General features: G+C 48.1%; 1 protein-coding gene and 1 long non-coding RNA gene across 3 annotated transcripts; one reads left to right on the top strand and one right to left on the bottom strand.

Moving 5' to 3' along the window:
• Positions 1 to 3880: 3880 nt before the first annotated feature.
• Positions 3881 to 15154, bottom strand: RAB33A (RAB33A, member RAS oncogene family). Of its 2 annotated transcripts, none has more exons than XM_015079743.3 (2): positions 14159 to 15154; positions 3881 to 4473 (listed from the first exon to the last, which is right to left on the bottom strand). In XM_015079743.3, exons 1-2 carry the CDS (start codon positions 14426 to 14428, stop codon positions 4018 to 4020), a joined length of 726 nt encoding a protein of 241 aa, XP_014935229.1. In that variant the 5' UTR covers positions 14429 to 15154; the 3' UTR covers positions 3881 to 4017. The 2 variants fall into 2 exon arrangements, with proteins under 2 accessions (XP_014935229.1, XP_014935230.1); XM_015079744.3 differs by having other exon boundaries at positions 14171 to 15135.
• LOC128311455 (uncharacterized) lies at positions 7316 to 14281 on the top strand. The gene is made up of 3 exons (XR_008289859.1): positions 7316 to 7434; positions 8325 to 8402; positions 9900 to 14281. It is a non-coding gene; the product is annotated as an uncharacterized LOC128311455 (long non-coding RNA).
• Positions 15155 to 16888: the final 1734 nt, after the last annotated feature.

Genomic DNA, 16888 nt, shown 5'->3' with positions numbered 1-16888 from the left:
AAGGACATCTTAGGGGGTCCTTTGTCCCAGAGCTGACACTTCTGTCAGCCACTTGGGCTTCTTGGAAGAATCTGGCCAGGGACATACCATTCAAGGAGGAATGTCCCAGGCTGGCCACCTGGTTATTGAACGGCCTGCTTGCCAGACCCCTGTGGATCAGGGGGACCGGCTAGAGTGAACCTGAAATCCCTGCAAAGGTTCTGGAGCTTGGAACTACCTGGAATGACAGTATAATATCATAGAAAGAGCCCAGACTTGAAGTGAGACAGATCTTGCCTCACCACTTACTATATTGGACAAGTCACTAAATCAGTACATCTATATTCATATATGTAAAATGGAAATTGTTATCCGCACCTCACGGGGAAGGAGCACTAAATGAACTAGTGAAGGAATGTGGTGTGTTAGCACAGAGCCTGGCATATAATAGGCATTCAACTGTTGGTAGTTATTTCTCTTAGTCCTGTCTCTGTTACACAGGGGAAGACTCAAGGGTGTAGCTCTGAAAAGTGAAGACGATCTGTAGAGGAGACATACTGGCTATCATGGATCATTCCAGAGACATAGTGAGACTGCATGAGAGGCCTGGAAGCACCTCACTTCACTTGATTCTCCCTGCTCCTCACCACCCTCAACAGCAACAAGGATGTCATGATTCTCTGGTCTCCTTAGTCCCCTTCCTCTGGTGGCATTCTGGGATCAGCCCATTCCCAAATCCTTTTGCTCCTTCTGATGGAGGCTTGAGTGCCATTGTGCCACCCTGCTGATGCCAGCAGCAAGCTCTAGGGCTAGGAGACTGGGTGGAGCCTGGAGGTTCTCAGGATTCCCAAGGTCACAGTGGGAAGCCCCAGGACTTCTTGGCTGTTCCCAGGCACCTGAGGGAGAACAATGTCATTACTGCAGGAAAGGACAGGATCACGCAGGTGAGGCTCAGAGGACAGAGGCAGGTAGGATTGGTGAGCACCTTCTATTCAGAGCAAAATTACCAGAGCCTTGGCAGGACCAAAAGATGATAGTCTTGGGGAAGTTCAGAGTCTGATTTTTAAGGTGGGGGGCAGCCAGTATGGAAATGACAGTCCTAACGCCCACATTCAGGAGTCATCCAGGAAAGGTGTCTATTCCTCTCAGAAGAGCTAAGGAAAGTAGAGGCTTTTTGCTCTTGCTGGTCACCAAGCCTGCTGAATCTTACCAAAGGCTATTGAGTCTAGGTAATGATAAAACCTTCCACTCGCTTCCCACTGCACTTAAATAAAACTCCAACCCAACAGACCTGGCCTCACCTACTTCTCAACCTCATCGCCCACATGCTCTCCCTTGCTCCCACTAGCCTCCTTTCTGTTTCTCAAGCACACCAACCTCACTTCTGCCTCAGGGCCTTGGCATTTGCTGTTTCTTCAGCCTGGGGTTCTCGTTCTGACCTCATACCTGGTTGCTCCTCTCCATTCAGGTCTCAGCTCAAATGTTACCTCTTCAAAGATACCTGTTGTGATCACTGTATCTAATATGTTGCCCTTCCCTCACCTCCCTCACTTTCCATCCATTTACCCTGTTTTATGACCCTGAGAGTCCTTATTGCTCTCAAATTCTCTCATTATGTATCTCACTTCTTGTATAGTGTCTATCTCCTTTGTGAAAGCAGGATTTAAATTGTTCGCCTGCATTATCCCCAGGGCTTAGCACAGTGGCTCATAGTAGATGGTCAGTAAATATTTGTTGAATGACTGAAAGGTGTCAGAGGCAATTCCGGTCTAGAAGAGGCAATCCTGATTATAGGACTCAGAATGTTGTTATCTTGACCCTGTTACGGCAGAGAAGGACCCTGAACAAGACAAGCCAAGACCCAGACTGAAATGTAACCATCAGAATGGATAAGTGTACCTGCAGCGACTGAGAGATGGCCCAGCCCTGCAGCCAAGTCAAGAGCCAAAAGACACCACACAACAGCAGGTCGTGTCCTGGGTAAGGACTCAGCATCTGAAGTCTGAGACAAGGCCCAAGGCCCAAGTCAGTTAGGGAGAAGTATAGCAACAGGGGGTTCAGCAAGCAGTTCACCAACAGACAACAGGCTCCTAGCCCCTTGCGTGAGATTCAGGGACAGGGTGTTGGGTGGGGACAACTAGTAAAAAAAAAAAAAAAAAAAAAACCTAGCCCTAACTGGGGTACTAGGCAGGCTTCAAAGACGGATCAAGGCAGAAGCCAAGTAATGAAAACCAAACCGGTGACTGGGACTCAGCCTGAGGCCAGGTGGGGGTGGGATGGGGATAGGGTGGGGAGTTAGCCAGTTCTGGAGGAAGAGGGCTCTAAGGACAACTAGGCAGGACCAGACAGGCTATTTGTTTGGGTGGGAGGTGCTTCTGGAATATATGATCTTTTGCTGGGGTGGGGGTGGGGAGGAGGATAGGGGACAGACCTGGGTTCACCTACCAGAGGAAAGTGCTCAGGGGTTGTCTGCCTGGGACCCTCTCCCCATGGGCTTCTGACAAGAGAGCAGCCTTAAAGAGTACCCCTGAAACACCTGCTTCTGATTCTGTGTCTCCCTCTCTCTCTGCCCCTCCCCCACTCATGCTCTGTCTCTCTCTGTCCCAGAAATAAATAAACATTAAAAAAAAATTGGGGCTCCTGGGTGGCTCAGTCGGTTGAGTGACCGACTTTGGCTCAGGTCATGATCTCACAGTCCATAAGTTCAAGCCCCGCGTCGGGCTCTGTGCTGACAGCTCAGAGCCTGGAGCCTCCTTCTGATTCTGTGTCTCCCTCTCTCTCTCTGCCCCCCCCCCACTCATGGTCTGTCTCTCTCTGTCTCAGAAATAAACATTTAAAAAAAAAGAGTACCCCTGAAATAAATCTTTCTGAGGCTGTTATAGCTATGCCTTTATAGCCACTCTTAATTACTTTAACAATTGGACAAGGGACTTTCACATCCATAGGACCAGACATTTAACAAATACCTACAGGATTCCTGCTAGAAAACCACAAAAACTCCCACTGCCTCAAAGAGCAACAAACTGTCCTGCCTCTTTTTGTATGCCTCCCTATCCTCAGCTCCCCCACTAGGGCTGCTCAGCTTTTGTCTTTTCATTCAACCCCCAAGGTCATTCCTGCCTCCCTACTTTGGCCACTCCCCCCTGCCACCAAACCAGATGGAACACTTTATTCAACATACAAAATAAGTTATTTTTCAGTGGCTCCTCCCTATCATTGAGTACATAATGCTCTCAATTCCGATAGCACAGCCTCAAACTTGGTGATATTGTTTAATTTTTGTTCTCAAGTAGTTTCAGTATGGGCATTGTTTCCACAACCAGATCAGAGCGTCTTTGGAAACAGGGGACAAATCCTCCCCTTGTTATGTTTCCTCCATAGCACCTAGCAAGGATCTGGGGGCATAACAGATATTTGTTAGCTTGAGCCCTGCCCTCTTCAAGAAAGGGTAGGGGGAAAATACCACTCTGGCTGTCACAGACTGCTTGGTAAAAAAAAAAAAAATGGGAGGCAGGATTTAACTACTTTGGAAGCAACTGGGCCCCTTGGGCAACCTATACTTTTTATTTTTAAACTTTGGGAAATGAGGAGAGAGCAGCCTACTCTCAACATCCAGGAAACCTAGGAAATATTTATAAGTTAGCATCTCCTTTCAAGACTTCTCTATACTTCCACATATCTGGTCTATATCCCACCCTCTCTGGGTGTTTCTGCCCACTGATGACACTGAGTGACAGAATGAATTAGTCCTGAAGAAGTGACTCAAATGATTCAGGTGGCAAAGAAGTCTAGTAGGGCGTGTGCCTTGGCAAAGCATTATTGTTCTAGTAGGGCGAGCTGCTTCTTCTACTCCTCACAATCAGAAATGTCTTCTTGGCGGAAAGCAAGACATCAAGGCGTGTGATAATCTATACAAATTTTATTTTAATATCAATTTGTATGGAAACAAGCAGATGTCAGCATTTTTGCAGGCACAGGAAAAAAATGGGAAAGAAAAAACTCCAGTAATAATTGATCTTGTATTTACACCATTTGGTTTCAACAAGGACAGGAAGCTTTGCTGTTAGCTTCCTGTGGGGACTCCAGTTTCTGCACCTTCCCCTGCTGCCTCTCAGCATCACGATAGAGCAGGGATTTCTGAGCCTTTAATCGGCAAGCCAGGCACATGAAAATTGACTCCACGTTCTGGCTCTCTTTGGGGTCCTTGGCTGAAGTCTCAAACAAGAGCATGTTGTGGGCATCGGCAAATTTCAGGGCTAAGTTGGAGGGCACCTGGATCTGTTCCCTCAAGTCACACTTGTTGCCCACAAGCACTTTGGGGACTAGTGGGGGCACAGCATGCCCGTTGCATTCTTGGATCCACATTTTGAGGTTGGTGAAGGATGTCATCTTGGTGACGTCATAGACGAAGACCACTGCATGCACATTGCGGTAGTAATGCTCGACCATGCTTTTGCGGAAGCGTTCCTGACCTGCTGTGTCCCATACTTGAACCTGGAAGATACAAAAACCCATATCTGGAGTCAGAAAAGGAAACATGAATGGATAGGAGAAAATATGGTTCTGTGATCTTATAAAAATGAGGTGAAAAGCCCTGACACAGGAAGGGGTTCTTTGAAAGACTGGCAGAATGGACTTTTCGAAGTATACAGAAAAGTTTCTCTCCAGGTTTTAACATTTTTCTCAAAAATTTGAGTTGAAAATCTTGAGTTGAAAAATATTAAGGCTTTTAGTTGAAAAACTGGGATGTAAATTGGTCAGCTTTTCTGGAGGACTATTTGGCAATATTATCAAGAACCTTGAAAATGTTCAAAACTCTTCAAGCCTATAATATCACTTCCAGAAATCCATACAAAGTAGCAGAGATGCGGTCAAATTTCTGTACAAAGATATTTTTTTAAATTTTTTAAAAGCTTATTTATTTTGAGAGAGAGAGCGTGCACACCCACGAATGGAGTTGGGGCAGAGAGAGAGAGAGAGAGAAAGGGAGAATCTCAAGCAGGCTCTGCACTGTCAATGTGGAGACTGATATGGGGCTCAAACCCACAAACTGCAAGATCATGACCTGAGCTGAAATCAAGAGTTGGATGTTTAACTGACTGAGCCACCCAGGCTCCCCCTGTACAAGGATCTTAATAGCAGTGTTTATACTTTTTTAAAAACAGGAAACAACCTAAATGATCATTAAGAATAGCAGAAGTGTATGTACATATCTATACAGTGGGCTATTATGCAGCCATTAAAAATAATGTTTTCAAAGAATAAATGGTAGAGGAAATTCTCATAAAATATCAGGAAGTGAAAAAAGCAGTATACAAAATTTTTTATATGCTATGGCCTTAATATTTTTAATATTAAAAATAAACATATGCCGGGGTGCCTGGATGGCTCAGTCGGTCAAGGGTCCGACTCTTGATCTCGGTTCAGGTCATGATCTCATGGTTCATGAGTTCGAGCCCTGTGTCGGGCTCTGTGCTGACAGTGTGGGGCCTGTTTGGGATTCCCTCTCTCTCCCTTGCTGTCTGCCCCTCCCCCACTCATGTGCACACACGCGTCCTCCCTCCCTCTCTCTGTCTCTCAAAATAAATAAACTTAAAAAAATAGACATATACCTAGGAGAAACTGGAAGTGTACACACCAGGACATTAATGGTATTTATCTGCAGTGGGACTATAGGTGTTATTTATTTCCTTTTTTTTTTTTTTTTTTTTTGGTATATTCCAAATTTTCTAAACACTTTTTCTTGTATTTTTACCTGACTTTTTTTTTTTATTTTTTTAGACAAATCCTTTTTAAATGTTTGTTTATTATTTTTAAAAGAGAGGGGGACAGGGGATCTGAAGCAGGCTCCGCACTGACAGGAGCGAGCCCAATGCCTGGGTCAAACTCACGAACTGTGAGATCATAACCTGAGCCAAAGTCAGACACTCAACTGACTAAGCCATCCAGGTGCCCTTTGCATGACTTTTTAAATAAAACAAAGTGTTAAAATCTCACCTTTTAGGGGCACCTGGGTGGCTCAGTCGGTTGAGCGTCCAACTTCAGCTCGGGTCATGATCTCATAGATCTTGAGTTCGAGCCCCACATCCAGCTTGCTGCTGTCAGCAGGGGCCCACTTCAGATCCTCTGTCCCCCTCTCTCTCTGCCCCTCCCCTGCTCTCTAGCTCCCTCTCTCTCTCAAAAAAAAAAAAATCTCACCTTTTAGCTCCATTTATTCTAAGTTCACTTCTTTGATGTGAAAAAGGCAATTTAGCTCACTGGATTTTTCTTCTGCATCTCAGCTTTGGGGATAAAGGCCAAATTATGAAGGAAAAAATGCTGATTATCAGTAACACATACAAAGACACAATTCCCAAGGGATACTCTGGAGTAGAAGACACACAATCACCCCATCTATTTCCCTTTATACATCCAAAGTCTTGGACAAGAGAAATTTATTCTCAGAACGATGGCCCAAGGCCCTATGCAATTCTCAGTTATCAAAGAAAATTTGATTATGATCACTAATTGACTACTATGGCTCTTAAAACCAAGTATAGCCTTTATTTGCAGTTAGCAGTCAGTAAGTGTAATCTGGTAAATATAATTGAATCTCTTTGCTGAGTGAAGATCTTACAGGGCCCCAGAGTCATCATCATTCTGAACATCAATTTTCATTGTCTAGGCTCTCCTTCATCTCCTCTATTGACATGACTGCCACGTTCCTTTGGCACAACTGTCAGATTCACTCCTTCTGTTTTGATTTTCATGTCCCTAGGCCAGACCCTCCTTCCTCACTCCTGGACTACAGCAAAGTCTTTTGTATTCTTGATGTCTCCACCCCAGTGCTTCCTGCATGCTGCTTTCAAACTAGGCTTCCTAAATCCCTGCTTGTATCAGCGTGACACCCTCCTCTTTAGGAAATTATGACAGCCCTCTTCTGCATGTAGCCTCAAGTGGGAAAGTGTCTGACATCATTCGGCCCAGCCCAGCCTGGTTTCAAACTACTCAGCTATACCCGGTTCATTCCCTCCTCTGTACCTTTGGTCCTGCTAGTCCGTCCTTCCCCAGCAGAACAGGTCGCCCCCTTGTTGCCCTCTCCAAATCTCACCCATCCTTCAAGGTTCGGCTCATGCCCACATTCTTCCTAAAACTCCATTCTTCTCCACTTTCTCTTCAATTCTCTGTTCTTCTAACTTTCTATTGTACTTTGAGTCTGTACCACACCATTTAGAATATATTATTTGTTGTCTACTTGTTTCATCAGTGCTCTTGACGTTTCTCCAGCCAAACTTGTAAGCAGCCTTTTTCTGCATCAGATCACTTGTCACCATGGTCGTCGTCGTCGTCATCATCATCATCATCATCATCATCATCAAAAGGCAGTATTGAGCCACCAAAACTACAGCCTGGCATCCTACGTATCTCCCAATGCGATTTCAGAAAGAACATTCGACTTTGGTTACACAGAAAAATGTAAGTCCTTGAACACTGATTTGCTTCTGAAAGCAGAGAGAGAAAAGATTTTCACTTCTTCCACCTCTCCAGTGCTCTGAGCAGAAAGAAAGAGCAGGCCAGGAAAGGTATGGAGGTCAATGGGAAGAGAGCAGGTATAGCACAAGAATATCATTACCACTTGGCTCCTGATCCCCACCTCCACCCTCCAGTAGTCCTAACTCTTGCCTCTGAGTAAGGCTGAATCCCTACCAGCCCTCAGGCATGTGGCAGATGCTTTAACACCATGAGCTCAGAACTCTAAAAATACCTGCCACCAGCAGGAACACGGGTGGGAGTGTGTGAGGTGTTTGGGGCTGAGTGGGTTGGCTGTTTGGCTTTTCTTTGCCTTCAGAATTGTATACACCATCCAAACTGCCAGAGCTGCAGGGAGGATCCTTCCTGCTGTAGACCTCCTTGCCTTTCCAGTGCCACGAGGAGCCTTGAAGCTTTTATTTGGAGGCTCAGAATTTAAAGTGTAGCACTGCTCCCATTGCAGCTTTTTATAAACCCCACTCTAAGTTCTTTGCACCCCCGTCAATGGCAAGCGGTGAGTCCGGAAGCAGGCTGCTCATAGCACAAAGTCAGAATGGATGGTGTGGCCTCAGAGCCATCACAAAGGGAGAGCGCAGCAGTCAGTTCACTGCACACAAATGACCTCATTCTGTTTGGGAGTTTGGTGTCCCTGTTCTTAGCATCCTCACAAATCCCTGATCCCTGCCAGACAGCGAAAGCATCTCCTCCCGCTTTCCAGCTGGCACTCCTCTCATCCATTCTTCCCTTCCTGTGGGCACCGCATCCACATGGTAGCCAGGTGTGCTGCCTGCTCCCTAGCCACATACATGCTCCCCAGATCCTCTTTTCTCTCCCAGGGCTAGTGAGGGCATCGTGGAGTCAACCAGCCTGGGTGCAAACCTCAACAGGATCATGTACTAATCAGGTGCTCTTAGGTGAGTTACTTACTCTGTCTTAAGTGTCCTCCCCTGGAAGCTAAAGATAACCTCAGCCATCTCCGTGGGGATGCTGTGAGGATTAGCATTCCTCATGAGTACATGACACAGTGCCTAATACATACTCTCCCTTCCTCCCTGGCCCCAAACTTCCACCATCAAGTCTGGTCCAACAGCTAATTGAGCGGGTGCTATCAGAGATGCAGCAGCAGTAGGCATGGCATTGAGAGACCTGGGTTCCAGCTCCTCTACTTAGTAGCAGAGTAAATGATGAGGCAGATTAACACACGAGAAAGAGCTTTTGCAAAATAGAAGTACTCTGTAAGTGCTGGCTGTTGCCATTATTTCAGAGGGCCCATCGGCTGTCCTGGTAGCTCTGTTCCCTGGATGCACTGGTTCTCCTCCTGGAAAGCACAGAAAGCCTGGCTTCTTGATGATGGCATGGAGCCAAGGCCAAGGCAGTCAGTGGGGAGGGGGAAAGAAAGCAATGCCAGCAACGTGCCACAGGCAGCTGGGGGAAGGCCCAGAGAGACAGGGGTGTTGGAGGAGGCTCCAGGGGCACAGTGTGGAGAGCTGCCGAAGAGAAATCTAGGCTTTTAAACCATTATCCTGGGGCTGCCGCTGCCTGAGCAAGCTTCAGCAAGTCCCCGACCCCTGCACATGCTCCTAGCTCACACGGGTATTTCTTTTCCCTCTGGAACATATCTGGCATCTTTCTATAGATGAGGAGTGAATGTCCTTTTGTTGGAGGCCGGCGGGGGAGGGTAGAAGTAGAAAAAGGGAGACAGATACATCTGTAACCTTTGGAGGATGCCCAAGTGGATGATGGGAAAAGTCGAAAACAAATCTTTTTTCATTTAGCTGGACTGTCCCATCTGAACCTAAGATACACACACAGTCACACACAAGGCTGACACAGAGAATGGCAAAGGAGGACAGAGACAAAGAGAAACTCACACACAGAAAGAGAGGCAGCAAGGCAGGCAGAGAAACACACACTGATGGATAATTAGCCATTAAGTGAACTGGCATAAGATGGAAGTTCAGAAGCCCTAAGGAAGACATGATGTCATTCTGACTGCAGGCAGCTTCTGAGGGAACACTGAGCTCAGCCTCTGTCCCCTCAGTAATATAACACAGGAAGGTGTCTGTCCAAGTGCTCAGCAGAGGAAGAGAGTCCACAGTCCTGGGTGGCACCTGCCCACAGCCGCAGCTGACCTGCAGTTTGCCTGGTCGGGAGGGCTGGGGCAGAGGGGTACCAGCTGTTGGGGGAGCTAAACGAGACAGGAGCAGGGGTGCTTCCATGAGAATTTACAAAGAATGGCTCAAAAATTAGTTCTGAGCCTCTCCTCTCTTACCTCCCCCATCTCACCCCTCACACACTCCTATTTGGCACTTTCCAGTGCTTTTAGACTGAGGCAGGCTTAATATGATTTAGCTAAACCTGTAGGAGATGGACATATCGTGTCATTAAGGAAAGCTCCACCCTTCCTTTAGGATCAAGAAGGCCTCCACACTTCCTAGGCTGATGTCATGAAGGGCCGTCAGCTTTCCCATATGATGCCCCTCTGTATCCCTGTCACAGGTAACTGCGTGGGTTGGGCGCACCATGGGACCAGCCCAAATTGCTAGGGAAGAGCACCCACAAGGGAATTGGGAAACCTGAGTGGAAGGCCTGTCCCTGTGTGATCTTGTCACTTTCCCTCTCCAAGCCTCGGTTTCCTATCTGTTAAATGAGCACATTGGTTTAGAGATTCTTTAAGGTCTCTTCCATCTCTGAACATTCTCGGGTTCTCACATCCAAAGGGAGACAGTCAAGATGCAAAAAGTAAAACCTAGGTACTCAGCTCAGTGTCTGGGGTGCAGTTGAAGGAGACATCTTGCAGGCTCCTAAGTTCCAGGGCTCTAACCCTGGACCCTTGGCCTAGAAGAGACCATAAGGCCAGGTGTCCAGCCTGCCATCTCCCGCTGAGCACACTCCCCACACCCCAGGCTAGAAATTGCCCCCTAGAGCAGAGAGTGGTGTTAAACAGCTTGGGCTTTGAATCCACATTGAAGTTCTGACCCTGTCACAGAGAACGCAGGATAGTGAGAGAGACAAGTGCTTGGGCTCAAGGCTCAAAGACTGAAACTCAGATCCATGCGCCTCTGGGCAAGTTATTTAATCTCTCTAACTTTGGTCTCCTTATCTGTTGAATAGAAATGATAATAATAGTCCAAATTGCATAGGGCTGCTGTGAAGATCAGATAAGATAGTGCCTGTAAAGCACCTAACCCAGGCTCTTGGTCAATATGTAGAAGCTGTTGTTGTTGTTGTTGTTGTTGTTGTTGTTGTTGTTGTTGTTATTGTTGTTGTTATTGCCTACTCATTGGAAGCTTTTCTTGATGTTCATGTGAACCAGGAAACACTGGATTATAAATGTTGTGATGGAGAGGGGGTGGGACACATTGATTGGAAACACCAAATGGGGCTTCGAAGCCCTAGAGATGGCCCTTGTAATTAAGAGAGTAGCCCTAAATTTGAGAACTCAGTCACCCCCCTGCAGGGGTTGATGTATGTACTACCCTGGGACACAGGGAGGCTGCCCAGGAGAGGCCACACCCTACCCCTGGACTGAGAGAAGGGCTTGCAGAGACCTCTCTGCCATCCTCCTGTGAGGGCTGGCATTTGTAGCCTGATGGCCTTCTATTGATGGCTGTGGCCTAGGGCCACTTCAGCCTGTCACATTGGACTTCTCTCCCTCCCCCAAAGGGAGAAGCCTTTGGCAGTCACCTCCTAGCATGGATTTGGCATTTGCTCCTTGAAAAACTCCAGGCCAGCCGGAGTGTGGGGCAAAATCTCCTCCCATCTAGATCATGTGCTAGCTGCCTTGCTCTGCCATCTTCCCACAGACATGCTGGTCTCGCCTGCTGCCTTTGGCCCTGAAGTTGCAGCAGCTCTACAAGAGGCAGAGTCACTATCTCCCCACTCCCACACCCCACCCTGGGCTCCTTCGGAATCTGCACTCAGAGGGCTCCTCTATGAACAGTGTCACAAGGCTTTGCCCTCTCAAAAATATCATCTTCTCAAAAAAGCCTGTATTAAGCACTTATCGGCGCATGGTGTTGTGCTGAGCTCTGTTTCTAGTGAGTCACACTGTCACAGGCTCTGCCCTCTGGGAAAAAGTCTGGAATCTTTGGCAAAGACTGTAAACTCCAGTTTAGCTAAGTACTTGGTTGTTAGGAAGGAAGGAGTCTTTTAAAAATGTCCCCAAGGCCATTGGGCAGTGACCCTCTTCTACTTGTTTTCACCTCCCTTTTCCCACTTCTGGCTTTCTCCTCTCCTCTCCTCCTGTTCTCTCTCCTTCCTCTTGCCCCAAACTCCCAAACACTTTCTTTCTCCTCCATCTGAATTTCAGGTGGACTTATTCTCCCTCTTTTAAATCCAGAGAATTCTTTGGCTCAATGTGACACTTGATTTTAAGCAAGCAATAACATTAAATTTTAAGGTCTTTGAGGGTTTAAGAACACATCCATAAGTATATTTCTACTTTGGATATAAAAAGGCATGTTTCAGGGTGCGCCTGGGTGGCTCAGTCGGTTAAGTGCCTGACTTCAGCTCAGGTCATGATCTCATGGGTTCATGAATTTGAGCCCCACATTGGTATCTGCTGACGGTATGGAGCCTGCTTGGGATTTTCTCTCTCTGCCCCTCCCCCACTTCTCTCTCTCTCTCTCTCCCTCTCTCTCTCTGTATCTCAAAATAAATAAACTTTAAAAAAAATAGGGGTGCCTGTGTGGCTCAGTTGGTTGAGCATCCAACTTCGGCTCAAGTCATGATCTTGCGGTTTGTGGGTGGGTTCGAGCCCCACATCAGGCTCACTGTTGTCACCACATAGCCCACTTCGGATCCTCTGTCCCGCTCTCTCTCTGTCCCTCCCTCTCCCTCTCTCTCAAAAATAAATACACATTTTTTTAAAAAAATGAAAATAATAAATTAAAAAGCCATGTTTCAGAAATTCCAGAATCTTTTTTTTTTAGTTTTTTTAAATGTTTATTTATTTTTGAGAGAGAACTCAAGCAGGAGAGGGGCAAAGAGAGAGAGGGACACAGAATCTGAAGCAGGCTCCAGGCTCTGAGCTGTCAGCACAGAGCCTGACATGGGGCTCGAACCCACGAACTGCAAGATCATGACCTGAACCAAAGTCAGACACCCAACTGATTGAGCCACCCTGGCGCCCAGAAATTCCAGAATCTTACAACCTTACATTAAAGAAGTTAGACACACTAGAGAAAGTCCTAACCAAGCAAACGTCAACATACGAGCCCTAGAAAAAGATACAGACAGCTACTTTGACTTTAAAAAGGAAATGTAGCAATTCCCCCCAAAATGCAAGGGACAAACAAGGTCTCTATTTCAAAACAGTGCCCCATCTTCCTGACCCTGGGGCTCCGTTGCTCTCCAGAGCTCTCCCTTACCAGTACCTAGCTGCCCATCTTCCTGACATCCAGTGCCTCGGCCCAGTTTCCGAAGCCATTTTAAAACACATTCATTTTAATAATCAAGGAATCTGGAGTTGTGCACAGTTTAGTATTTCATCATTCTCCCCCGTTACTCAGCCCTTCTCTCCACATCACTCAGAAGAGGCACCTTGGGGTCATTTGGGCTCCTGACCAGCAAGAGGGAAATTGACCTCCACCCAACAGCCAGCGTCAGACCATAGGCTCAAGGAAAACCCAGCTGTGGATCCAGTAGAGTTGGTATTTAGTGCCCAGGGCCTTTTGAGGTGCATTCCTGCCCATAATCCTGCCCCCTCTGACCCCTGACACATGAAGCTGCCCTTGCCATGTCCTCCCTCTGCACCTAGAAATGTATCTGTCCTGTCGAGTTTCTACCTTTTCTGAACCAGCGTGAACACAAATGGTCAGATGAGAATATCTGTACTTAGCCAATTTGATAAATAAGCTAATGGGGGTGGGGATGGGGGTGGGGGTGGGAAGGAGCAAGACACTTTCCTTGGCCCTCAGATAAGTTGCTCTGCATTTTTACAAGGGCCTGCTGAAGACAATACCAACAGAATGAGTAATGAGGTAGTTCATTCATTAGGTATCCCAGACAAATAAACAAGATACCATTTGAGAGGAGACTGTTCCAAAAGAACAAGTTTGTTAGGAAGGGCTGGCGGGTGACCCTGCCTCAATTGCTTTAAAAGGGCTCATGGCTTTGTGCTGGAACCACCCCTCTTCACCCCTGTTCCACCTCACTCCTGATCCTAACCATAAACTGTAGTTTAAAATAAAGCGGTTTTCATTCACTGTGGATTTTCATGTTTTCCCCTTCTCTAATGCCTCAGGGCTTAGCCAAAGTGGGTTTTTGCAGCCCACCAGCACCCAAGAAGTAGAAGAGACCTCAGGATGTGCAAAGTGCTTTGGGATCCATCCCACAGACTGGGAGCAAGAGATGCCTTAGCCTTATACCTCCCTCTGCCCACAGGTGCCACTGCTCACGGCTCAGGGTCAAGGATGGGATCAAACATGCTTTTCCTATGGCAGGTGGCAGGCATGGGCAAAGGGCAGGAGTGTAACCACTCCCGCCAGCCCTAACAAAACGGGTGAGGTGGGGACCATGCCACTGAGAGAAACGAAAGGGAATGAGGAGGTGCCGAGGGTCTTCGGCTCGGCACGCGGCGACACGGCCACGCGCTGGACGTTTACAACCACTAGAGCGATGCCTCAAGCGAGGCCCCCTTCCAGATCCCTCCCTTCCCGGACCTGACCGTCTGGATCACCTTGATCTTCTCGCCCTCGATTTCCACGGTCTTCTCCCTGAAGTCCACGCCAATGGTGGCCTCAGTCTTGTCCGGGAAGGTCCCCCCGCAGAAGCGGAAGGTCAGGCAGGTCTTGCCCACGTTGGAGTCCCCAATCACGATGATTTTGAAGATGCGAATCTGCACGTACTGGTCCAGCGAAGAGTCGAGCTCCAGGGACGCCAGGCCCGCGGCCGAGGCGGGCTGCAGGCTCCCATGGCCCAGGATGGGCTGCGCCATCTCCCCCGGACCGGACCGGGGCCCCAACCCCGCTCGAGGGCTCCACACAAAGAGAGCGGGCACGTTAGTGCGCTCGAGGCGAGCGAGCTTTGTGCGTGTGTGTGCGTGTCTGTAAGTGTATGTCCGCGCGTGTGTGCGTGCGCCGGCGGCGTGTGCGCGCGCGCGTGAAGGGGGTGCCTCTCACCCCAGGCCCCCCTCCTCCGCCAGCGCACCCTCCTTGCAGCTCCGAGGCACCGGCACAAAAGCCGGCGAGTGCGCGAGAGACGGAAGGGGCCGGCCGCGAGCCTCCTCCTCCTGCCCGTGCCCCGGACCGGACGCTCGCGCGGGCGGCCCCACGGCGCTCCCCAGGCGGCCGCCGCCTAGGCCCTCCCCTGCCTGGACCCCTGGGACACACCGGAGGGCGGAAGCCTGAGGAAAGGGAGGGGATGTGGAGAGCGGCGCACGCCGACCGGGGAAGGTCTTCCGTTCTCCTCGCCCCCATTGATTTTATAGGTTGCGGGCTCCCCACCCCCGCGTTCTCAGAGCGCGCGGGGTCGGTGGGCAGGGGGCACAGCTGGGGAGGACAAAGACAGCTGCACCCTAAGGCTTCTCGGGAGCACTTCAGCCTCGGAGCAATAGTACCCGGAGGGGGGGCGGGGAGGGGCAGAGACACCTCTTTCACCTCCTGAGCACGCTTCCTCGGCTTCCTCCCAAGCCTGGGGATAAAGAGATGCTCTGTCTTTTTGAGTAAGCAGGTGCACTCGCGCGCCCAGAGGAGCCGGGGAGGGTGCTGCCAAGACACGCCTTGGGTTGTGGGGGCCGGCGCAGCTGACAGGAGGGAGCCGGGGGCGCGGGGTGTGCGTGCGTAGGGGGAGTTACTGTTTCTGTCACCGACTTGCCAGATGTGGGGGGGGGGGGGTGGCGCGTGCCAGGCGCCAACCTCCCTTCATCACACCATGAGTACCCATCCTCTGAATGTTCAGGAGAGCGGCTTCCATTGGCTGTCGCGGTCGGTTGTGTTTGGCTGGCCAATGGGGAAGGCCCGCCGCCGGAGAGGGCCATACAGGGTAGGAGAAGGGGGGAAGCTAGTGGTGGCAGCTCCAGCAAAAGGGAACCTTGTTTCTTGGACTAACACTTACAGACCTAGGAGGAGGGATCTTGGGACATAGCATAAACCTTACAGTGTCTTCCATCTGAAATAATGTCCATATAATCATAAGTCCTTCCAGAATGGTGCAGTTTCAAAAGGAATTGGAAACCCCAAGGAGGGTTCACCCCTCTGCAACTGAATGTAGAACAAAGTGGTTGGGTCTACTTTGCCCGAAGTCTAGATTATGCTTGGAAGATGATAAATGAACAGAACTTTCTTACGGTATTAGGGGGCAGCTTCCCAAAGCTTACTAAGCATCACACATCTTGGTGGAGACCTATATTCCGTCTCCCAAGAGTGATTTGCAGGTTCAGAGTTTGCTTGTTTGAAACCAATTTTACTGAGGTACAACTTACATACAATAAAATGCACCCATTTTGTTTGCTTTTAAAACTTTCTCCCTCCTCTCACACATTTCATAGGCTAAGGCAATTTTGACATATGTCGATTGCACCGACATATGAGTTATTCACTAATGCCTTCAAAGTCAGGGATACCAGCAGCACACAAGAGCTGCCATCTTATTTGTGTGTGAGGCTGAGCTGCAGAAGAGACAAACGTGACTAAATCCATTCCCACTATGAGAAGAACAATTCAGTGCATCAGTGATAGATCTATATGCAAATTGGAATGTGATTGCTCAGCCAAATTCAAGTTACTCAAAATGGCTGTGAAAACTTGGGTCTTCTAGTTAATAACCTTTCTTAGATGAGTTAGCAGATATATTTATAGCTAACTCTTCTCATACATATGAGTCACTCACTAAACCCTAGAGTCACTCTAAAATCCTAGATTATACTATTCAATATTAAAACCATTTCGAGAAGGATTTAATCTTAGTTGGCTAATCCAAGGTCATCATTATGAATACCAATTATTATTGTACAGTGTGAATAGCAATCTTCATGTGCAGTATTTTGTTTTTTTGATTGGCTGATATAGAAATAATAGTTTCCTGCATTATTCTCTTCTGCATTTGTAATGCTCTTGGTGAACATTATCTACAGAAGAGTAGCTATAAAACAGGGGGTTAGGGGAGTAAGTATTAATTAGTCATACCCCAGTAGGTAGAGTGGAAAGGAGCTCTGCCAACTCACAGCCAGAATCAGTGCTCACTTTCTGAGGGATATAAAAACGTTACATCCTCCTAAGACTATTTACATGTGTGCTTCCACCAAAAACTTGTCACTATGTCTGAGAGCTTATATATTTGTAAGGTAGAAACATTGATTTCTGGCATTATGGTATCTCAAAATGGGCTCCATACCCTAATAAAGAGCGTTTGTTACCTCTGTGGGGTGAGATTTGGGGGGAAATTCCACTTATGTTTT

The sequence above is a fragment of the Acinonyx jubatus genome, chromosome X (assembly GCF_027475565.1).
Source record: "Acinonyx jubatus isolate Ajub_Pintada_27869175 chromosome X, VMU_Ajub_asm_v1.0, whole genome shotgun sequence".
NCBI lineage: Eukaryota > Metazoa > Chordata > Mammalia > Carnivora > Felidae > Acinonyx > Acinonyx jubatus.
The sequence above is the reverse complement of the archived record's forward strand: the minus strand, read 5'-3'. Positions and strand labels throughout refer to the sequence as shown.